The sequence below is a fragment of the Natator depressus genome, chromosome 11 (genome assembly GCF_965152275.1).
Source record: "Natator depressus isolate rNatDep1 chromosome 11, rNatDep2.hap1, whole genome shotgun sequence".
Classification (NCBI taxonomy): Eukaryota; Metazoa; Chordata; order Testudines; family Cheloniidae; genus Natator; species Natator depressus.
This window is the reverse complement of record NC_134244.1, coordinates 475,583-491,484: the sequence shown is the minus strand read 5'-3', so window position 1 is coordinate 491,484 and position 15,902 is coordinate 475,583. Positions and strand designations below refer to the sequence as shown.

The window sequence follows — 15,902 nt, the reverse complement described above, 5'->3', positions numbered from 1 at the left end:
ATGTCTCTGGGTAATCTCATCTGCAAACACAAATTCCCACCCCACCTCCTGTGCTGACAGCTCACAGCCCAACTCCCACTCCCCAGCCGAGTTCTTCCCTCCAAACTAAGATCTCCACAGCGTGGGATCTGACCTCTCCTGGGGGATGTCTAGCCCTCAGCTCGAATCCAACATGGCTACAATGGGTTCTTCATGCCCCAAGCCCTCCGGCTGCCTTACTTCTCCATCTCTGTGGGAGGCATCCAGGCCCGTAGCTAGGCATCAGCTTCGCCTTAGCTGGGACGTGAGGCCCTGGAGAGACCTGTGGCCAAATCCGGCTGATTCAGCCTGGATAGCGTCTCTAGAAAATGGCCTTTCCTACCCACCCACCCAGCTAACCCTTGTGTCCAGGCCTCATCCTCTCGTCTCTCTACCACGGCAACAGCCTGCTCTCCGGCCCTCATGAATGCATCCTGCCCCACTCAGCTGCTGCTGCCACGGTCATTTTCCTGGCCTGTCACTGTGGCCATTTCCCCCTGCTTTGGTTCTCCCCACTGGCTCCTCCTTCTCAATCACACCAAATGGAAGCTGCTGCTTGTCTCACGTCCAAGGCGCTTCCTGACCTCTCCCCACGTACCTCCCACTGGCTGTCAACTCTTCCCTCCGATCGGCACATGGGGCCTCCACTGCCCACCCGTTACACGTGCAAACAAGCCCCTTTGTGCTTCCGCCCCGGCTGCCCCTCCCGCCTGGGCAGTGCTCCCGGAAAGAGCCGTAAGGCGACCTCATTACACCCCCTCCAAACTCTCCTTTGCCGGGAGGCCTGCGAACAACGTGACGACGGCTAGGCTGCCGGTGAGCAGCGGCCACTGCCCATCAAGCTGCCCATGCTTCCGTGTGTTCTCCCGTCCGTCCGTCTCCTGGCTCACACTCGGACTGTGAGCCCCTTTGGGAGGCACTGCCTGTGATCTGTGTTTGTACCACGCCTAGCAGAGGGGGGCCTGGGCCATGACGGGGGCTGCTGGCACTTCGAGCGGGGCAGGAGCAGTGAAGAAAAGGGGGGACAGCTCAGTGGGGGGAAGCCGGGGCAGGGAGGAGCCGACACCAACCTGTCACCGTGATGTTGTAGAAGACGGAGTCGCCGCCCGCGTCGCACACAAACTCCCCCGTGTCCTGCGGCCGGGCCGAGGGGATGATGAGCCTGCGATGGGGCCCCTCGCACTCCAGGAGTAGGGAGTCTCCCTCCTCCACCTCCACCCCGTCCTTGTACCACTGCACCGGGGCGTCGGCACGGGACAGCTCGCCCGCCAGCACCACGCGCTCCGAGGCCAGGTAGGTGTGCGCGGCGTCCTCGTTAGAGCTGACGATCCTCACGGGCGGCTCTGGGCAGGGAGACAGGACGGGCTCAGCAGAGCGGCTACCGGCTGGGTCACTCACAGCCAGCCGCCCCGCCCATTTCCCCAACACGGGGAGGAGAGATGGGAGCCCAGCCTCTCCAGGACATCAGAGAGGGTGTCGCTCCCCGTGGCTCTGTCACACCTGACCCTCTTCCCACAAAGCAGCACCATCCCACCCGGGCCCAACAGGACGTGCCCCTGTGCTCTCAGGCGTTCCTGCGGGCCGACCTCGCCAATCCCACACGCTAGAGCCGGGCTAGAGCAGTTCACGGAGGGGAGGCTGCAAGGCACAACCCCTGGGCTGCAGAGAGGGGGCGGGGGTTCAGCAGTTCAGCAGGGGGCGCTCTCCCCCGGCGGTAAGTGCTGGCCCCAGCATGGCACCAGAGGGCGCTGTGCTGCAGGGAGGGGTCAGGGACTCCATGGGGGGGCTCTCCCCTGGCAGTCAGTGCCAGGGCCGCCCGGGGGGGGGGAAATGGGGCAATTTGCCCCAGGCCCTGGGCCCCCAGGGGCCCCCACGAGAGTTTTAGGTGGCACTTCGGCGGTGCATCCTTCAGCGCCGCCGAACACACCCGAAGTGAAGGACCCGCCGCCGCTTCTTGGGGTCCTTCCGCTCCATGTCTTCGGCAAAGTGCCCCGAAGACTGTCCCCTGAAACGACCCGGAGCGGAAGGACCTCCGCCGCCAAAGAGCCAAGGCCCCCTGAATCCTCTGGGCGGCCCTGGCCAGCGCTGACCCCAGTGCCCCTGTGCAGCAGGAGGGGGCGCTGTGCTGGAGGGAGCGGGGTGGGGGCTCCGTACGGGGGACTCCATCCCTTTGCAGTCAGTGCTGACCCCAATGACCACCGTCTACCACCATCTTTCTTACGAGACCCAAGGCTTTGGCCCAGTAAATACAGCCAGAAAGAAACCATCAGGGGAGCCCTGCTGACCCACCCACTGGGGGGCCAGGGCTGTCACTGACCTGCCAGCTGGGGTAACAGGGGAGCGCTGCTGACCCACCCGCCAGGGATCAGGGGTGTCACCGACGTGCCAGCTGGGGTAACGGGGGAGCGCTGTTGATCCAACAGCCAGGAGGCCGGGGTGTCACCGACCTGCCAGCTGGGGTAACGGGGGAGCGCTGCTGACCCACCCGTCGGGAGGCCAGGGGACATCACCGACCTGTCACCGTGATGTTGTAGAAGACGGAGTCGCCGCCCGCGTCGCACACAAACTCCCCCGTGTCCTGCGGCCGGGCCGAGGGGATGATGAGCCTGCGATGGGGCCCCTCGCACTCCAGGAGTAGGCAGTCGCCCTCCTCCACCTCCACCCCGTCCTTGTACCACTGTACCGGGCCGTCGGCACGGGACAGCTCGCACGCTAGCACCACGCGCTCCGAGGCCAGGTAGGTGTGCACGGCGTCCTCATTAGAGCTGACGATCCTCACGGGCGGCTCTGGGCAGGGAGACAGGACGGGCTCAGCAGAGATGTAAGTAACTGATCTACAAATTCTGTCGAGTCCTTGCAGCAGCCAGCCACCAGACCCCAGAGCTTGGGACTGGAAATGAAGTTGAATCCTTTATGCAATTGATAGGTTATAAGACAGAAGGGGCCACTGTGATCATCTGCTCTGCCCCCGTGTCACACAGGCCATTGGACTCCCCTGAGTTAATTCCTGGTTGAACCAGGGCAAATTTATTAGAAAAACATCCTACCTTGATTTAAAACTTGCCAATGATGGACACCACAACTTGTGGTAAATGGTTCCAATGGTTAATTGCCCTCACAGCTAACAACTTGCACCGTATTTCTCATCTCAATTTCTCTAGCTTCAACTTCCAGCCACTGGATCCTGCTGTGTTAGACTGAAGTGCCCAGGATCAAACTTCTGTTCCCCACGTAGGTACTTACAGACTGATCATGTCATCCCATAACCTTCTCCTTGTTAAGCTTAGTAAACTGAGCTCCTTGACTCTGTGACTACAAGGGTGGTTTTCCAATCCTTTATTCCTTTTTTGGCTTTTCTCTGAACTCTCTCCCATTTATCAACATCCCCCTTGAACTGTGAACACCAGAACTGGGGGCAGGGTCCAGCACCGGTCGCACCAGAGCCAGATACAGAGATAAAATAACCTCTCTACACTTACTTGAAATTCTCGTTCATGCATCCCAGTGTGAGGGGACTGTGGCCCCCTTACTAACATTCGGGGGGGGGGGGGTTAGTTGCTAGCTCCCAGTACTAAAAAGGGGGAAGGGTCGATGTGGAATCAGGACCCTGAGACTGCCAGTCCCCAGCAACAATGGGGAGAGGCCAATGCTCCAGGTCAGCCTGAATGTTAGGGTGGGCAGGCTAATCAGGGAGTCAGGAGTCCAGGGAGTTCCCCCCCTCCGTGTGAGCGGGATTTGCCTGGGTCAGACAGAGTGGGGCCGAGCTAAGGAGAAAGCAGGGGCCCAAGCTAAGCTGGGGAGCAGAGCTGTGCCAGATCCAGAGGGATCAGAAAAGCAGCCCAGAGAGAGCAGACCCTGTCCTGGGAGCAACGCTGCAGCAACCAGAGCCAGAGGGGCCAGAAAAGCAGCCCAGGAAGCAGGTCAGTGCTGGGAGTAGAGTCAGAGAAGCAGCCGGCAGAGCAGACCTGTCCTGGGAGCAGAGCTGCAGCAACCAGAGCCAGAGGGGCCAGAAAAGCAGCCCAGGAAGCAGGTCAGTGCTGGGAGTAGAGTCAGAGAAGCAGCCGGCAGAGCAGACCTGTCCTGGGAGCAGAGCTGCAGCAACCAGAGCCAGAGGGGCCAGAAAAGCAGCCCAGGAAGCAGGTCAGTGCTGGGAGTAGAGTCAGAGAAGCAGCCGGCAGAGCAGACCTGTCCTGGGAGCGGAGCTGCAGCAATCAGAGCCAGAGGGGCCAGAGAAGCAGCCCAGGGAGCGGGAGGCAGAGCAGCAGCAGCCCGGCAGAGACCGAGTGGTGCAGCTGGGGCTGGAGCAGTCAGGAGCTGAGTGCGGTGAGCAGCTGGGGAGAGCGAGGGGGACCCTGGGCAGTGGGCCCAGCACAGGGAGACGCCTCAGCCAAGGGGCTTTGCAGGCCAGGTGTGGATCATAACCCCGACAGGGCGGGGCTGACGCTGGGAAGAAGGGTCCTACCACTTAGAGTCTGAGAGCGTGTGGCCAACACCAGAGCGAGTGTCCAACCCACAGCATCCCTACAGCACAGCCAGGGCCTGAGAAGAAGGCCTGGTACTTACAAGGAACAGACTGTGAACTGTCCTGACAATCCAGAGATGCTGTTTGTGATGTTCCCTGCCACAGAGCGGGTTGATGTGTTTCCTTTAACCTTTCCCATTTTCCCTTATTCTTTTTAAAATTAATTGTTGATTAAATAACTTGCATTTGCTTTAACTTGTATGTAATGGTCAGTGGGTCAGGGAAGCGCCCAGTGCAGAGAGCATACCCCAGAGTGGGGACACTCTAGCCCCTGACCTAGGTGACCAAAGCAGGGTTGGGGGTCGAGCCCCCCAGGAATCCTGGGCCCAGCCTTGTTGGGGTTACAAGGACTCTGCCAGACAGGAGAGTGGAAGGGGAATCCTCAAGGGCAGGGAAGCCACTGGGGAAAGGAAGTGGGAGAAAGGACTCAGATCCTTTCGCTAGCCCACTTCACCGGGGTAGTGCAGAAGCCAGGAAAGTTCCCCACAATAGCGGGAGTATTCCCCCACTTACACCAGGATCACATTAGCCCTTTTGGCCACCACGTCACACTGGTTTTTCATGTTCAGGTGATTACCCATCAACACCCCCGCAGTCCTTCTCAGGGTCCCTGCTTCCCAGGGTAGAGTCCTGCCATTGTAGGTGTGCCCAACATTATTTGTTCCTAGATGTACACATTTACACATTGTTTGCCTGAGCCCAGTGTACCAAGTGATCCAGATCGTTCTCTATCAGTGACCTATCCTCTGCATTATTTGAAAGTGGAAGGCAGCTTGGGTGAAAGTGATCATGAAATGACAGGTTTCAGAGTAACAGCCGTGTTAGTCTGTATTCGCAAAAAGAAAAGGAGTACTTGTGGCACCTTAGAGACTAACCAATTTATTTGAGCATAAGCTTTTGTGAGCTACAGCTCACTTCATTGGATGCATCCGATGAAGTGAGCTGTAGCTCACGAAAGCTTATGCTCAAATAAATTGGTTAGTCTCTAAGGTGCCACAAGTACTCCTTTTCTTTTCATGAAATGACAGAGTCATGATTCTAAGGAATGGTAAGAGGGCGAACAGCAAAATAAAGACAATGGATTTCAAGAAGGCAGACTTTAGCAAACTCAGGGAGTTGGTAGGTAAGATCCCATGGGAAGCAAGTCTATGGGGAAAAACAATTGAAGACAGTTGGCAGTTTTTCAAAGAGACATTATTAAGGGCACAAGAGCAAACTATCCAACTGCGTAGGACAGACAGGAAGTCTGGCAAGAGACCACCCTGGCTTAACCAGATCATCAATGATCTAAAAATCAAAAAAGAGTCCTACAAAAAGTGGAAACTAGGTCAAATTACAAAGGATGAATATAAACAAATAACACAAGTATGTAGGGACAAATTAGAAAGGCCAAGGCACAAAACGAGATCAAACTAGCTAGAGACATAAAGGATAACAAGAAAACATTCTACAGATACATTAGAAGCAAGAGGAAGACCAAGGATGGGGTAGGCCCATCATTCAATGAGGAGGGGGAAACAATAAGAGAAAATGTGGAAATGGCAGAGGTGCTTAATGACTTCTTTGTTTCAGTTTTCACCACGAAGGTTTGTGGTGATTGGACGTCTAACTTAGTTAATACCAGTGAAAATGAGGCAGGATCAGAAGAGGCTAAAATAGGGAAAGAACAAGTTAAAAATTACTTGGACAAATTAGATGTCTTCAAGTCACCAGGGCCTGATGAAATGCATCCTAGAATACTCACAGAGCTGACTGAGAAGATATCTGAGCCATTAGCGATTATCTTTGAGAAGTCATGGAAGACGGGAGAGATTCCAGAAGACTGGAAAAGGGCAAATTAGTGCCCATCTACAAAAAGGGAAATAAGGACAACCCAGGAAATTATAGACCAGTCACCTTAACTTCTGTACCCAAAAAGTTAATGGAGCAAATAATTAAGCAATCAATTTGCAAACACCTAGAAGATAATGAGGTGATAAATAACAGTCAGCATGGATTTGTCAAGAACAAATGGTCTCAAACCAACCTGATAGCTTTCTTTGACAGGGTAACAAGCCTTGTGGATAGGGGGGAAGGGGTAGACGTGGTATATCTTGACTTTAGTAAAGCTTTTGATACTGTCTCCCATGACCTTCTCATAAACAAACTAGGGAAATGCAACCTAGATGGAGCTACTATAAGGTGGGTGCAAAAGTGGTTGGAAAACCATTCCCAGAGAGTAGTTATCAGTGGTTCACAGTTATGCTGGAAGGGCATAACGAATGGGGTCCCACACGGATCAGTTCTGGGTCCGGTTCTATTCAATATCTTCATCAATGATTTAGATAATGGCATAGAGAGTACACTTATAAAGTTTGCGGACGATACCAAGTTGGGAGGGTTTGCAAGTGCTTTGTAGGATAGGATTAAAATTCAAAATGATCTGGACAAACAGGAGAAATGGTCTGACGTAAATAGGATGAAACTCAATCAGGACAAATGCAAAATACTGTATTTAGGAAGGAACAATCAGTTGCACACACACAAAATGGGAAATGACTGCCTAGGAAGGAGTACTGCAGAAAGGGATCTGGGGGTCATAGTGGACCACAAACTAAATATGAGTCAACAGTGTAATGCTGTTGCAAAAAAAGCAAACATCATTTTGGGCTGTATTAGTAGGAGTGTTGTAAGCAAGACACAAGAAGTAATTCTACCGCTCTACTCCGCTCTGATTAGGCCTCAGGTGGAGTATTGTGTCCAGTTCTGGGCGTCACATTTCAGGAAGGATGTAGACAAATTGGAGAGAGTCCAGAGGAGTGCAACAAAAATGATTAAAGGTCTAGAAAACATGACCTATGAGGGAAGATTGAAAAACTTGTGTTTGTTTAGTCTGGAAAAGAGAGACTGAGAGGGGACATGATAACAGTTTTCAAGTATGTAAAAGGTTGTTACAAGGAGGAGGAAGAAAAATTGTTTTTCTTAATTTCTGAGGACAGGACAACAAGCAATGGGCTTAAATTGCAGCAAGGGAGGTTTAGGTTGGACATTAGGAAAAAACCTCCTAACGGTCAGGGTGGTTCAGCACTGGAATAAATTGCCCAGGGAGGTTGTGGAATCTCCATCATTGGAGGTTTGAAGAGCAGGTCAGACAAACACCTGTCAGGGATGGTCAAGATAATACTCAGTCCTGCCAGGAGTGCAGGGGACTGGACTAGCCAACCTCTCGAGGCCCTTCCAGTCCTATGACTATGATTTACCTGCGCCCAATTTTTTGTGTCATCTGCAAATTTTATAATTTTGTTTTCTTCTAGGTCACTGATAAAAGTTAAATTATGTAAGGCCAAGAACCAGTCCCTGTGGGGCCCCACTAGAAACACACATGCTCAGTGATGATCCCTCACTTACAGTTACTGTTTGAGACTTAACAGTGAGCCAGCCTTCAATCCATTGAATATGGGCCATGTTGAATTTATATTGTTCTAGTTTCTTATTCAAAATCTTGTGCAGTACCAAGTCAAGTGCCATACAGAAGCCTAAGTATATTACATCAAGACTACTACCTTTATCAACCACACTTCAGGATAATTAATTATTGGAACAAATTACCAAGAGCTTTGGTGGATTCTCCATCACTGGAAATTTTTAAATCAAGATTGAATGTTTTCTAAAAGCTCTGCTCTAGTTTAAACCAGAATTACTTCAGGGCAGTCTTATGGCCTATGCTATACAGGAGATCAGACTACATGATCACAGTGGTCCCTTCTGGCCTTAGAATCTGTGCCCCATACCAGCCATTCTATTATGTTGTCCAGGATCAAAGTCTGGCTGACAGGCCTATAATTACCTGGATCATCCCACTGACCCTTTTAAAATAATGGCACAACATTAGCTTTCTGCCAGTCCTCTGGAACTTCCAAGTGTTCCACAGTTATTGAAAATCAACATTAATGGTCCAGCAAGCTCCTCAGCCAGCTCTTTTAAAACTCTTGAATGAAAATTATCAGGACCTGCTGATTTTAAAATGTCTAGTTTTAGTAGCTGCTGTTTCACATCCTCCTGAGATACGAGTAGAATAGAAAGAGAGCTATTATCATATGATATGACTACATCATCTGTTATTTTCCCAAATACAGAGCAGAAATATTTATTGAACACTTCTGCCTCATCTGAATTATTACTGACTAGTCTATCTTATAATGGAGCAATAGCATTGTTAGGCTTCCTTTTGTTCCTAATATACTTTAAAAAACCTCCTTCTTATGGTCCTTAATTCCGCTGGCCATAGATTTTTTATTTTATCCTGTTGCTTCCCTTATCAATGTTTTGCAAATCCTAGCTTATATATATAATTTTTATAGCTACTTTCACTTCCCCTCTAAGCCAGGTTGGTTTTTTAACCACTGTAGCCGATATTCTGGGCTGTGGCTTTTGGGGCATCTAGTAAAATCAGAGAATCATAAAATCATAGGGCTGAAAGGGACCTAGAGAGGTCTCATTCTTAAACAATTCCCAATGATTATTTACATTTTTCTGTTTAAATCTCCCAGTTGATCTGGCGCCCATTTTTTGTCAGCTTTCTGTAATGGGCCCTTTTAAAGCACCAAGTAGACATATGACTGGTCTGGACTTTATCCTGTTTGCATATTACCAAGTGCAATCAAGTCATGATCACGTCTACCTAAAATGTCACCAATTTTTAATTCTGTGATCCGTGTCTCTGTCACAACAAGGTCTAACATGGAACCCCCCGTGGTGGATACAGCACATATTATAGAATATCAGGGTTGGAAGGGACCTCAGGAGGTCATCTAGTCCAACCCCCTGCTCAAAGCAGGACCAATCCCCAATTAAATCATCCCAGCCAGGGCTTTGTCAAGCCTGACCTTAAAAACTTCTAAGGAAGGAGATTCTACCACCTCCCTAGGTAATACATTCCAGTGTTTCACCACCCTCTTGGTGAAAAAGTTTGTCCTAATATCCAACCCAAATCTCCCCCACTGCAACTTGAGACCATTACTCCTTGTTCTGTCATCTGCTACCACTGAGAATAGTCTAGAACCATCCTCTCTGGAACCACCTCTCAGGTAGTTGAAAGCAGCTATCAAATCCCCCCTCATTCTTCTCTTCCGCAGACTAAACAATCCCAGTTCCCTCAGCCTCTCCTCATAAGTCATGTGTTCCAGACCCCTAATCATTTTTGTTGCCCTTCGCTGGACTCTCTCCAATTTATCCGCATCCTTCTTGTAGTGTGGGGCCCAAAACTGGACACAGTACTCCAGATGAGGCCTCACCAATGTCGAATAGAGGGGAACGATCACGTCCCTCGATCTGCTGGCTATGCCCCTACTTATACATCCCAAAATGCCATTGGCCTTCTTGGCAACAAGGGCACACTACTGACTCATATCCAGCTTCTCATCCACTGTAACCCCTAGGTCCTTTTCCGCAGAACTGCTGCCTAGCCATTCGGTCCCTAGTCTGTAGCGGTGCATTGGATTCTTCCATCCTAAGTGCAGGACCCTGCACTTATCCTTATTGAACCTCATCAGATTTCTTTTGGCCCAATCCTCCAATTTGTCTAGGTCCCTCTGTATCCTATCCCTGCCCTCCAGCGTATCTACCTCTCCTCCCAGTTTAGTGTCATCTGCAAACTTGCTGAGGGTGCAATCCACACCATCCTCCAGATCATTTATGAAGATATTGAACAAAACCGGCCCCAGGACCGACCCCTGGGGCACTCCACTTGACACCGGCTGCCAACTAGACATGGAGCCATTGATCACTACCCGTTGAGCCCGACAATCTAGCCAACTTTCTACCCACCTTATAGTGCATTCATCCAGCCCATACTTCTTTAACTTGCTGACAAGAATACTGTGGGAACTATTGAGTTAGGGAATTGAATACTAGTGAATACTATTGAGTTAGGGAATTGAATACTAGTGAATACTATTGAGTTAGGGAATTGTCGTCTATAATATTTAGTGATTCCAAGGATGTTTTAGTCCGGGCAGCATGTGACCCCCAGCACGTGTCACTCAAGGTCAAGCCTCCCCACCCCCTTTTCCCCTACACATTCCCAATAGGAGTGCAAGGAGCTGCTCCTCCGGCTCCCTGTGGAATTTGGCGGGGACACCCATTAGTGCGCCAGCCTGTGCTTTGTCTGTTAGAACAGAGATGCTGCAGAGCGGCATCAGGGAGGCAGGGTGGTATCACCTGCATTAGCATTTGGCCAGGATGTCGGGGTTCTTGCCTTTGCCTGTACAATTGAGCCAGGGGCTTTATCGCAGTGAGACTGACATGTCCCGTCCACAGCGCAGGGAGGCACATGGTGCTGGCAGGTGGGTCCCTGCCCCAGACTGGCCGTTAGCTGAAGTGCAGGCAGAGGTGGGGAGTGAGGGTGACAGAGTCCCGCTGGTGCAGGTTCTGGAGTGCACAGTGTTAGGCAGGTTACAGTCTGCGTCTCTCCTGGGAACAGGCAGCTCGGCAGGCAGGGGGAGGAGCTCGGGGACATAAGGGAGACCTCAGGAGGGAACTGAAGAGAGTGATGGGGCTTAGTATGGCGCAGTGACCAGCGCAATCTACTGAGTCACTGAAAGCACCACCTGGTCCTTCCTCACTGGTCCCCCATCCACTGTGTGGCCAGACCACCCACTGCTTATCTTACAAAGGGCAGCAGGCTCCCATCGCCTCCCCGTACAGCAGCATGACCCCAGCCCTGTCCCCCAGCCGCAGAGCGCTCTGGTAACCGCTGGCTGAGAGGAGGGATTGCAAGTCCCAGGGGTGCAACAAATAGCAAAGGAGTAAAACAGAGCAAAGGGCAATAAAATGTTTTCCCTCCAGTGATCTCTCTCCGTGTGAGCAGAGCTGGCAAGCCCAGGCCCCGAATCCCCAGCCTCACCCGCTCCTGATGGGTCCCTCCAGCTAATCTCAGCTCTCGGGCATTGACGCTGCAGCAGAAGACAGCTGATGGGGAGGACGTGCTGGGCCAGGAATGCGTGTGTGACTAGGAGCTTTCTGATGGAGGGGAGCAAGGACAAGAGACGCTGTGGCCAGGGAGGATGAGGGCAGAACAGCAAACCACAAAGAGGGGAAAGAGCTGGACAGACCGAGGGACGGAGAGCAAAGGGGCTGAACATGTGGACTCTGCAGCGACAGAGCTATGGAACCTCCTCAGACAGACGGACAGAGACCCGCAGCACCTGTGCCAGTGAACTGGGATCAACCCACCTGTCACCGTGATGTTGTAGAAGACGGAGTCGCCACCTGCGTCGCACACAAACTCCCCCGTGTCCTGCGGCCGGGCCGAGGGGATGACGAGCCTGTGATGGGGCCCTTCGCGCTCCAGGAGCAGGCAGTCGCCCTCCTCCACCTCCACCCCGTCCTTGTACCACTGCACCGGGGCGTCGGCACGGGACAGCTCGCACGTCAGCACCACGCGCTCCGAGGCCAGGTAGGTGTGCACGGCGTCCTCGTTAGAGCTGACGATCCTCACGGGCGGCTCTGGGCAGGGAGACAGGACGGGCTCAGCAGAGAGGCTGCCAGCTGGGTTACTCACAGCCAGCCGCCCCGCCCATTCCTCAGTACTGGAGGTTATTGCTCATTATTACAAGGGGCTTCCAGTGCCCATCGACTGAGGGGAACTGGAGCACACTTGGGTTCCATCGCTGTTGGGGGCAGCCGTGGCCAGGCAGGCAAATCGCACCATGCCTGAGCGGCTAGCGAGAGCCCACCGTGGGGAGTCGTGCAGTCCCTGCCGAATGCTAAGCACGAGCTGAGTGTCAGGGTTACTGCACGGGCACTGCTGGAAGAGATGTGTAAAATGTAGAGCACGATGCTCCAGACCTGCTGGAGGTGCAGCCAGTCACCTGAGATGGTCGGGGCTCTGCTAATTCCGTGAAGAGTGAGAACAACTGACCCAGCCTAGCCCTGGGTTTACAGGCTGGGCCAGATGCAGGCCGAGCATTTACAAAGACAAAAGAGCCGCAGAAAAAGCCTCTGACCGGGGGACCCTCGGGCTGAGCTGAAACCAGGGAAACGCCTGGCTTATGGAAAGAGACAAAGGTCTGCGGCTGTGTACAAGAAGGAGCCAGGGTGCAAAAGCTTCCTCATCCAGAGGAGGTGCCCTGCCAGCAGACGTGTCTCCGGAGAGGCAGATCCCAGCTCAGTGGACTGGCCCCGTGCTGGACGGACTGACCATTGGGTGAGACAGGAAAGGTCAGAAAGTCCAGGCTCTGATTGCGTGCTGTGTTTTCCTTTCCCTTGTAACCTGATGTTTCCAAACCCTTTTACATGCTTGTATGTGAATTTTTATCTCAAGCTCTGTTAAATAATCTTCTGTTTGGTTTTATTATAGACATGACTAAGGGTATGTCTACACTGCAATTAGACACCCATGGCTGGCCCAGGCCAGCTGCCTTGGGCTGCGGTGTTCAGGCTAAGGAGCTGTTTCACTGCAGTGTAGATTTCCCGGCTCGGCCTGGGGCCCAGGATCTAGGACCCTGCGAGGTAGGAGGATTCCAGAGCTCCGGCTGCAGCTCGAGCCGGGAAGTCTACACCATAAGGAAACAGCCCCAGATGCCCGAGCCCCACTGTCTGAGTCAGCTAGCACAGGCCAGCGGTGGGTTTCTTCTTTGCAGTGTAGACGTAATCTTACAGCACATCTACAGTGCAAAAAAACCCCTCGGCAGGAGGTCTTAGAGCCTGGGTCACCTGGCTTGCAGGACTCACGCGATGGGGCTAAAAGAAGCAGTGTACACATTCCCGCTTGGGCTCAAGCTAGGCTCTGAAACCCGGCAGGGGGCCGGGGTTCAGAGCCCAGCTGCAGCCTGAGCAGGAACAGCTAGGCTGCTACTCACAGCCATGGAGCACGAGCCCCAGTCAGTGACCCATGGTTTGAGACTCACTGCTGCAGGGTTTGGTTTGGTTTTCTTTGCACGGGAAACAGACCCTAAGTGCTTTGCGATGAGGGGCCAGTGCTGAAGGGAGGTGAAGCCAGTAACCGGGGGTGCACTGCAGGTGTCCAGATGACAGGAGAGTGGGGTGCATTGCAGGTGTCCAGACAAGGAACTGGGCACTCCGGGTAACAAGGAGGGGTGGGTAAGTCACTAGCCTGCAGCCCAGCGTGGAGACCATGCGCTGCCAGCAGCCGGCAGCCTTGGGAGATCATCCCCCGTGTGCACAGCCACAGTTCCCCCACTCCGCGAGCAGGCAGCAGTGATTCACAGGGGGCAGCTGCCGGTCACTTGGCCTCTGCTTACCACCCAGCAGGGTGGCAGAGCCCCTGGGGCTCACATGGCCATAGGCCTCCCCTGGGGCAATGGACAGAATCCGGCCATGGCAGCTCCAGAGGATTTGATTTCAGTGGCCAGAGGAGCCTGTGAAGGCCAGAGAAGGCAGGTCTCTGGGGGAGAGGCAGTGAGGAAGAGAGGCTGAGTGGAGGTGGATGGGGCAGGAGGGGAGAAAGGGCTCTCAGGGCCACACATCTGCCGTGGGCCTGCTGGGATGTGATGGGACGTCTCCAGCTGTAATGCCCTGAGCCCATGCCTGCAAGGAACCTGCAGGAGGGGCAGGGGCGCAGGGCTCCTGAGGGCCAGCCCCCAGCTCACCAGTCACGGTCACTGTGAAGCTCAGCGCATCTTCGCCCGCATCACACGTGTATGTCCCGGCATCCGAGGGGCGGGCAGAGCGGATACACAGCCTCCTGGTGCAGCCCTCTGCCTGCAGGGTGACGACGTCGTCCGCGGGCACAGCCTCCCCGTCCTTGAGCCACCGCACAGGGGCGTCGGGCGTGGAGACCTCACACTCCAGGAGCAAGGGCAGCCCTGCCAGGAGCTCCCGGAGGCGCTGGGCCTCAGGCACCGGGGCGATGCGCACCTGCAGGGCTGAGAGAGTCACCGTGAATGAGCAGAGAATGGAGGCGAGTCCTTGCTCTCACAGGGCAGCCAGGACAATGCCCCGGGTCTCAGCAGGCCCCGGGGTAGGCCCCATGCAGATTGGTCTATGGGATTGGGCTCTGCAAGACAGTGCATGCTGCCTGGCATCCCACGCAGGCCAGCTTCCTGCTGCTCAGCCCATCCCACCGCAGGCCAGGCTGCCAGATGGCCAGGAGCCGCTCTCCCGTGCATCGGTCAGCGGTGCAGCCCCTGGAGATTGCAGCACCCAGCATGCAACGCTCCACCCCCACCCCAGAGCACAGCCTGCTGCAGAAACAGAGCTCGCTTGTGTCTCACAAGGCTGCACCTTCACACTGGAGCCCAGGGCAGATTGCGCCCAGCCCTAGCAGGGCAGGTGAGAACCTGCTGCCACCCCAGGGAGCCCAGCACAGCCTCTCCCTGGCCGAACTAGCGTCCCTCCTGTGGGCTCAGCGCAGGGAGATGCCCTGGGCCTGAGCAAGCAGCATGCTCTCCGCGGGGAGGGAGAGAGCTCCCGCAGGCCAGGGAAGCAACAGGAGCTATGTCAGATGCCTCTGGGTGCTGAAGAGGCTGCAGTGAAAGAAGGATTAGCACCCTAGCCAAATGTCCCCAAAACAGCTGCCACCACCCAGGCCAGAGGGGGCTGCATTATATTGCTGGGTGAAGTGGTGCCTGCCTGTCCCTCCCCCACCTCCCACAGGCTGGGAGGATTATTTGGCCTTTGCCAAGGACTCTGAGCTGCTGGGAGGACAGGTGTGTGGGAAGGGCAGGCCTTTGTTGTAACTCTTGTGTTCATGCTGCCTGGTTCATCCTCTCAGCCCAGTGATCTCAGCTGATATCCCAGGAGAGTGGTCTGGAGCCTGGATATAGTGCCCCCCGCCCCCCCGGTTTGGGGGCTGATCCGCAGCAGGAGAGCACTTACCTTGCACCCGCAGAGTGGCAGAGTCCCGCACGCCGCTGGACACAAACGTGACCTCGGCCCCGCTCTCCGCCAGCCGCACACCGCGGAGCAGCAGGGAGTGCTCGGTCCCGCTGCGCTTTATGCAGTAGCTCTGGCCTTCCTCTTCCTCCTGCAGCTTTGCCCCGTTCAGGAACCAGTTCCCCGCCACGGAGGCTGAGAGCTCCAGGGAGAACTGGGCATCCTGGCCCACCTGCACCTGCACGTCCTTCAGGGCTCTCCGCACGCAGGCTACAGGGACTAGAGCACAGTGCAGGGTCCTCAGCCAGAGACGGGCAACACCTCGAGCAGAGCTCCGGCCCCCCGCCCTTCAGCCCCGGCCATGGGCCACGTTACCCATTCACCCCTCTGAGCTGGCCACTAGCACGCTGGGTGCGGGACCAGGGGCTGCCCTTCAGCCATGGGCCAGCTCCCCAGGGCAAGTGCCCTTCAGCTGGTGGGCCTGCGCCATGGCCCTGTCCCATTCTGTGTTGGGAAGAAGGGGTCACTGGACCGGCACTGGACTCAG

The 15,902-nt window shown here is 54.4% G+C and overlaps 1 protein-coding gene across 1 annotated transcript in view; it reads right to left on the bottom strand.

The window, feature by feature from the left end:
• OBSL1 (obscurin like cytoskeletal adaptor 1) overlaps positions 1–15,902 on the bottom strand; it is an 82,495-nt gene that overhangs the window by 50,929 nt on the left and 15,664 nt on the right. The window contains exons 7-11 of the mRNA XM_074966954.1: positions 15,359–15,634; positions 14,131–14,406; positions 11,753–12,025; positions 2,533–2,805; positions 1,089–1,361 (exon numbers count right to left, since the gene is read on the bottom strand). Of these exons, the coding sequence (XP_074823055.1) occupies positions 1,089–1,361; positions 2,533–2,805; positions 11,753–12,025; positions 14,131–14,406; positions 15,359–15,634 (1,371 nt within the window). The remainder of the gene's footprint in view (positions 1–1,088; positions 1,362–2,532; positions 2,806–11,752; positions 12,026–14,130; positions 14,407–15,358; positions 15,635–15,902) is intronic.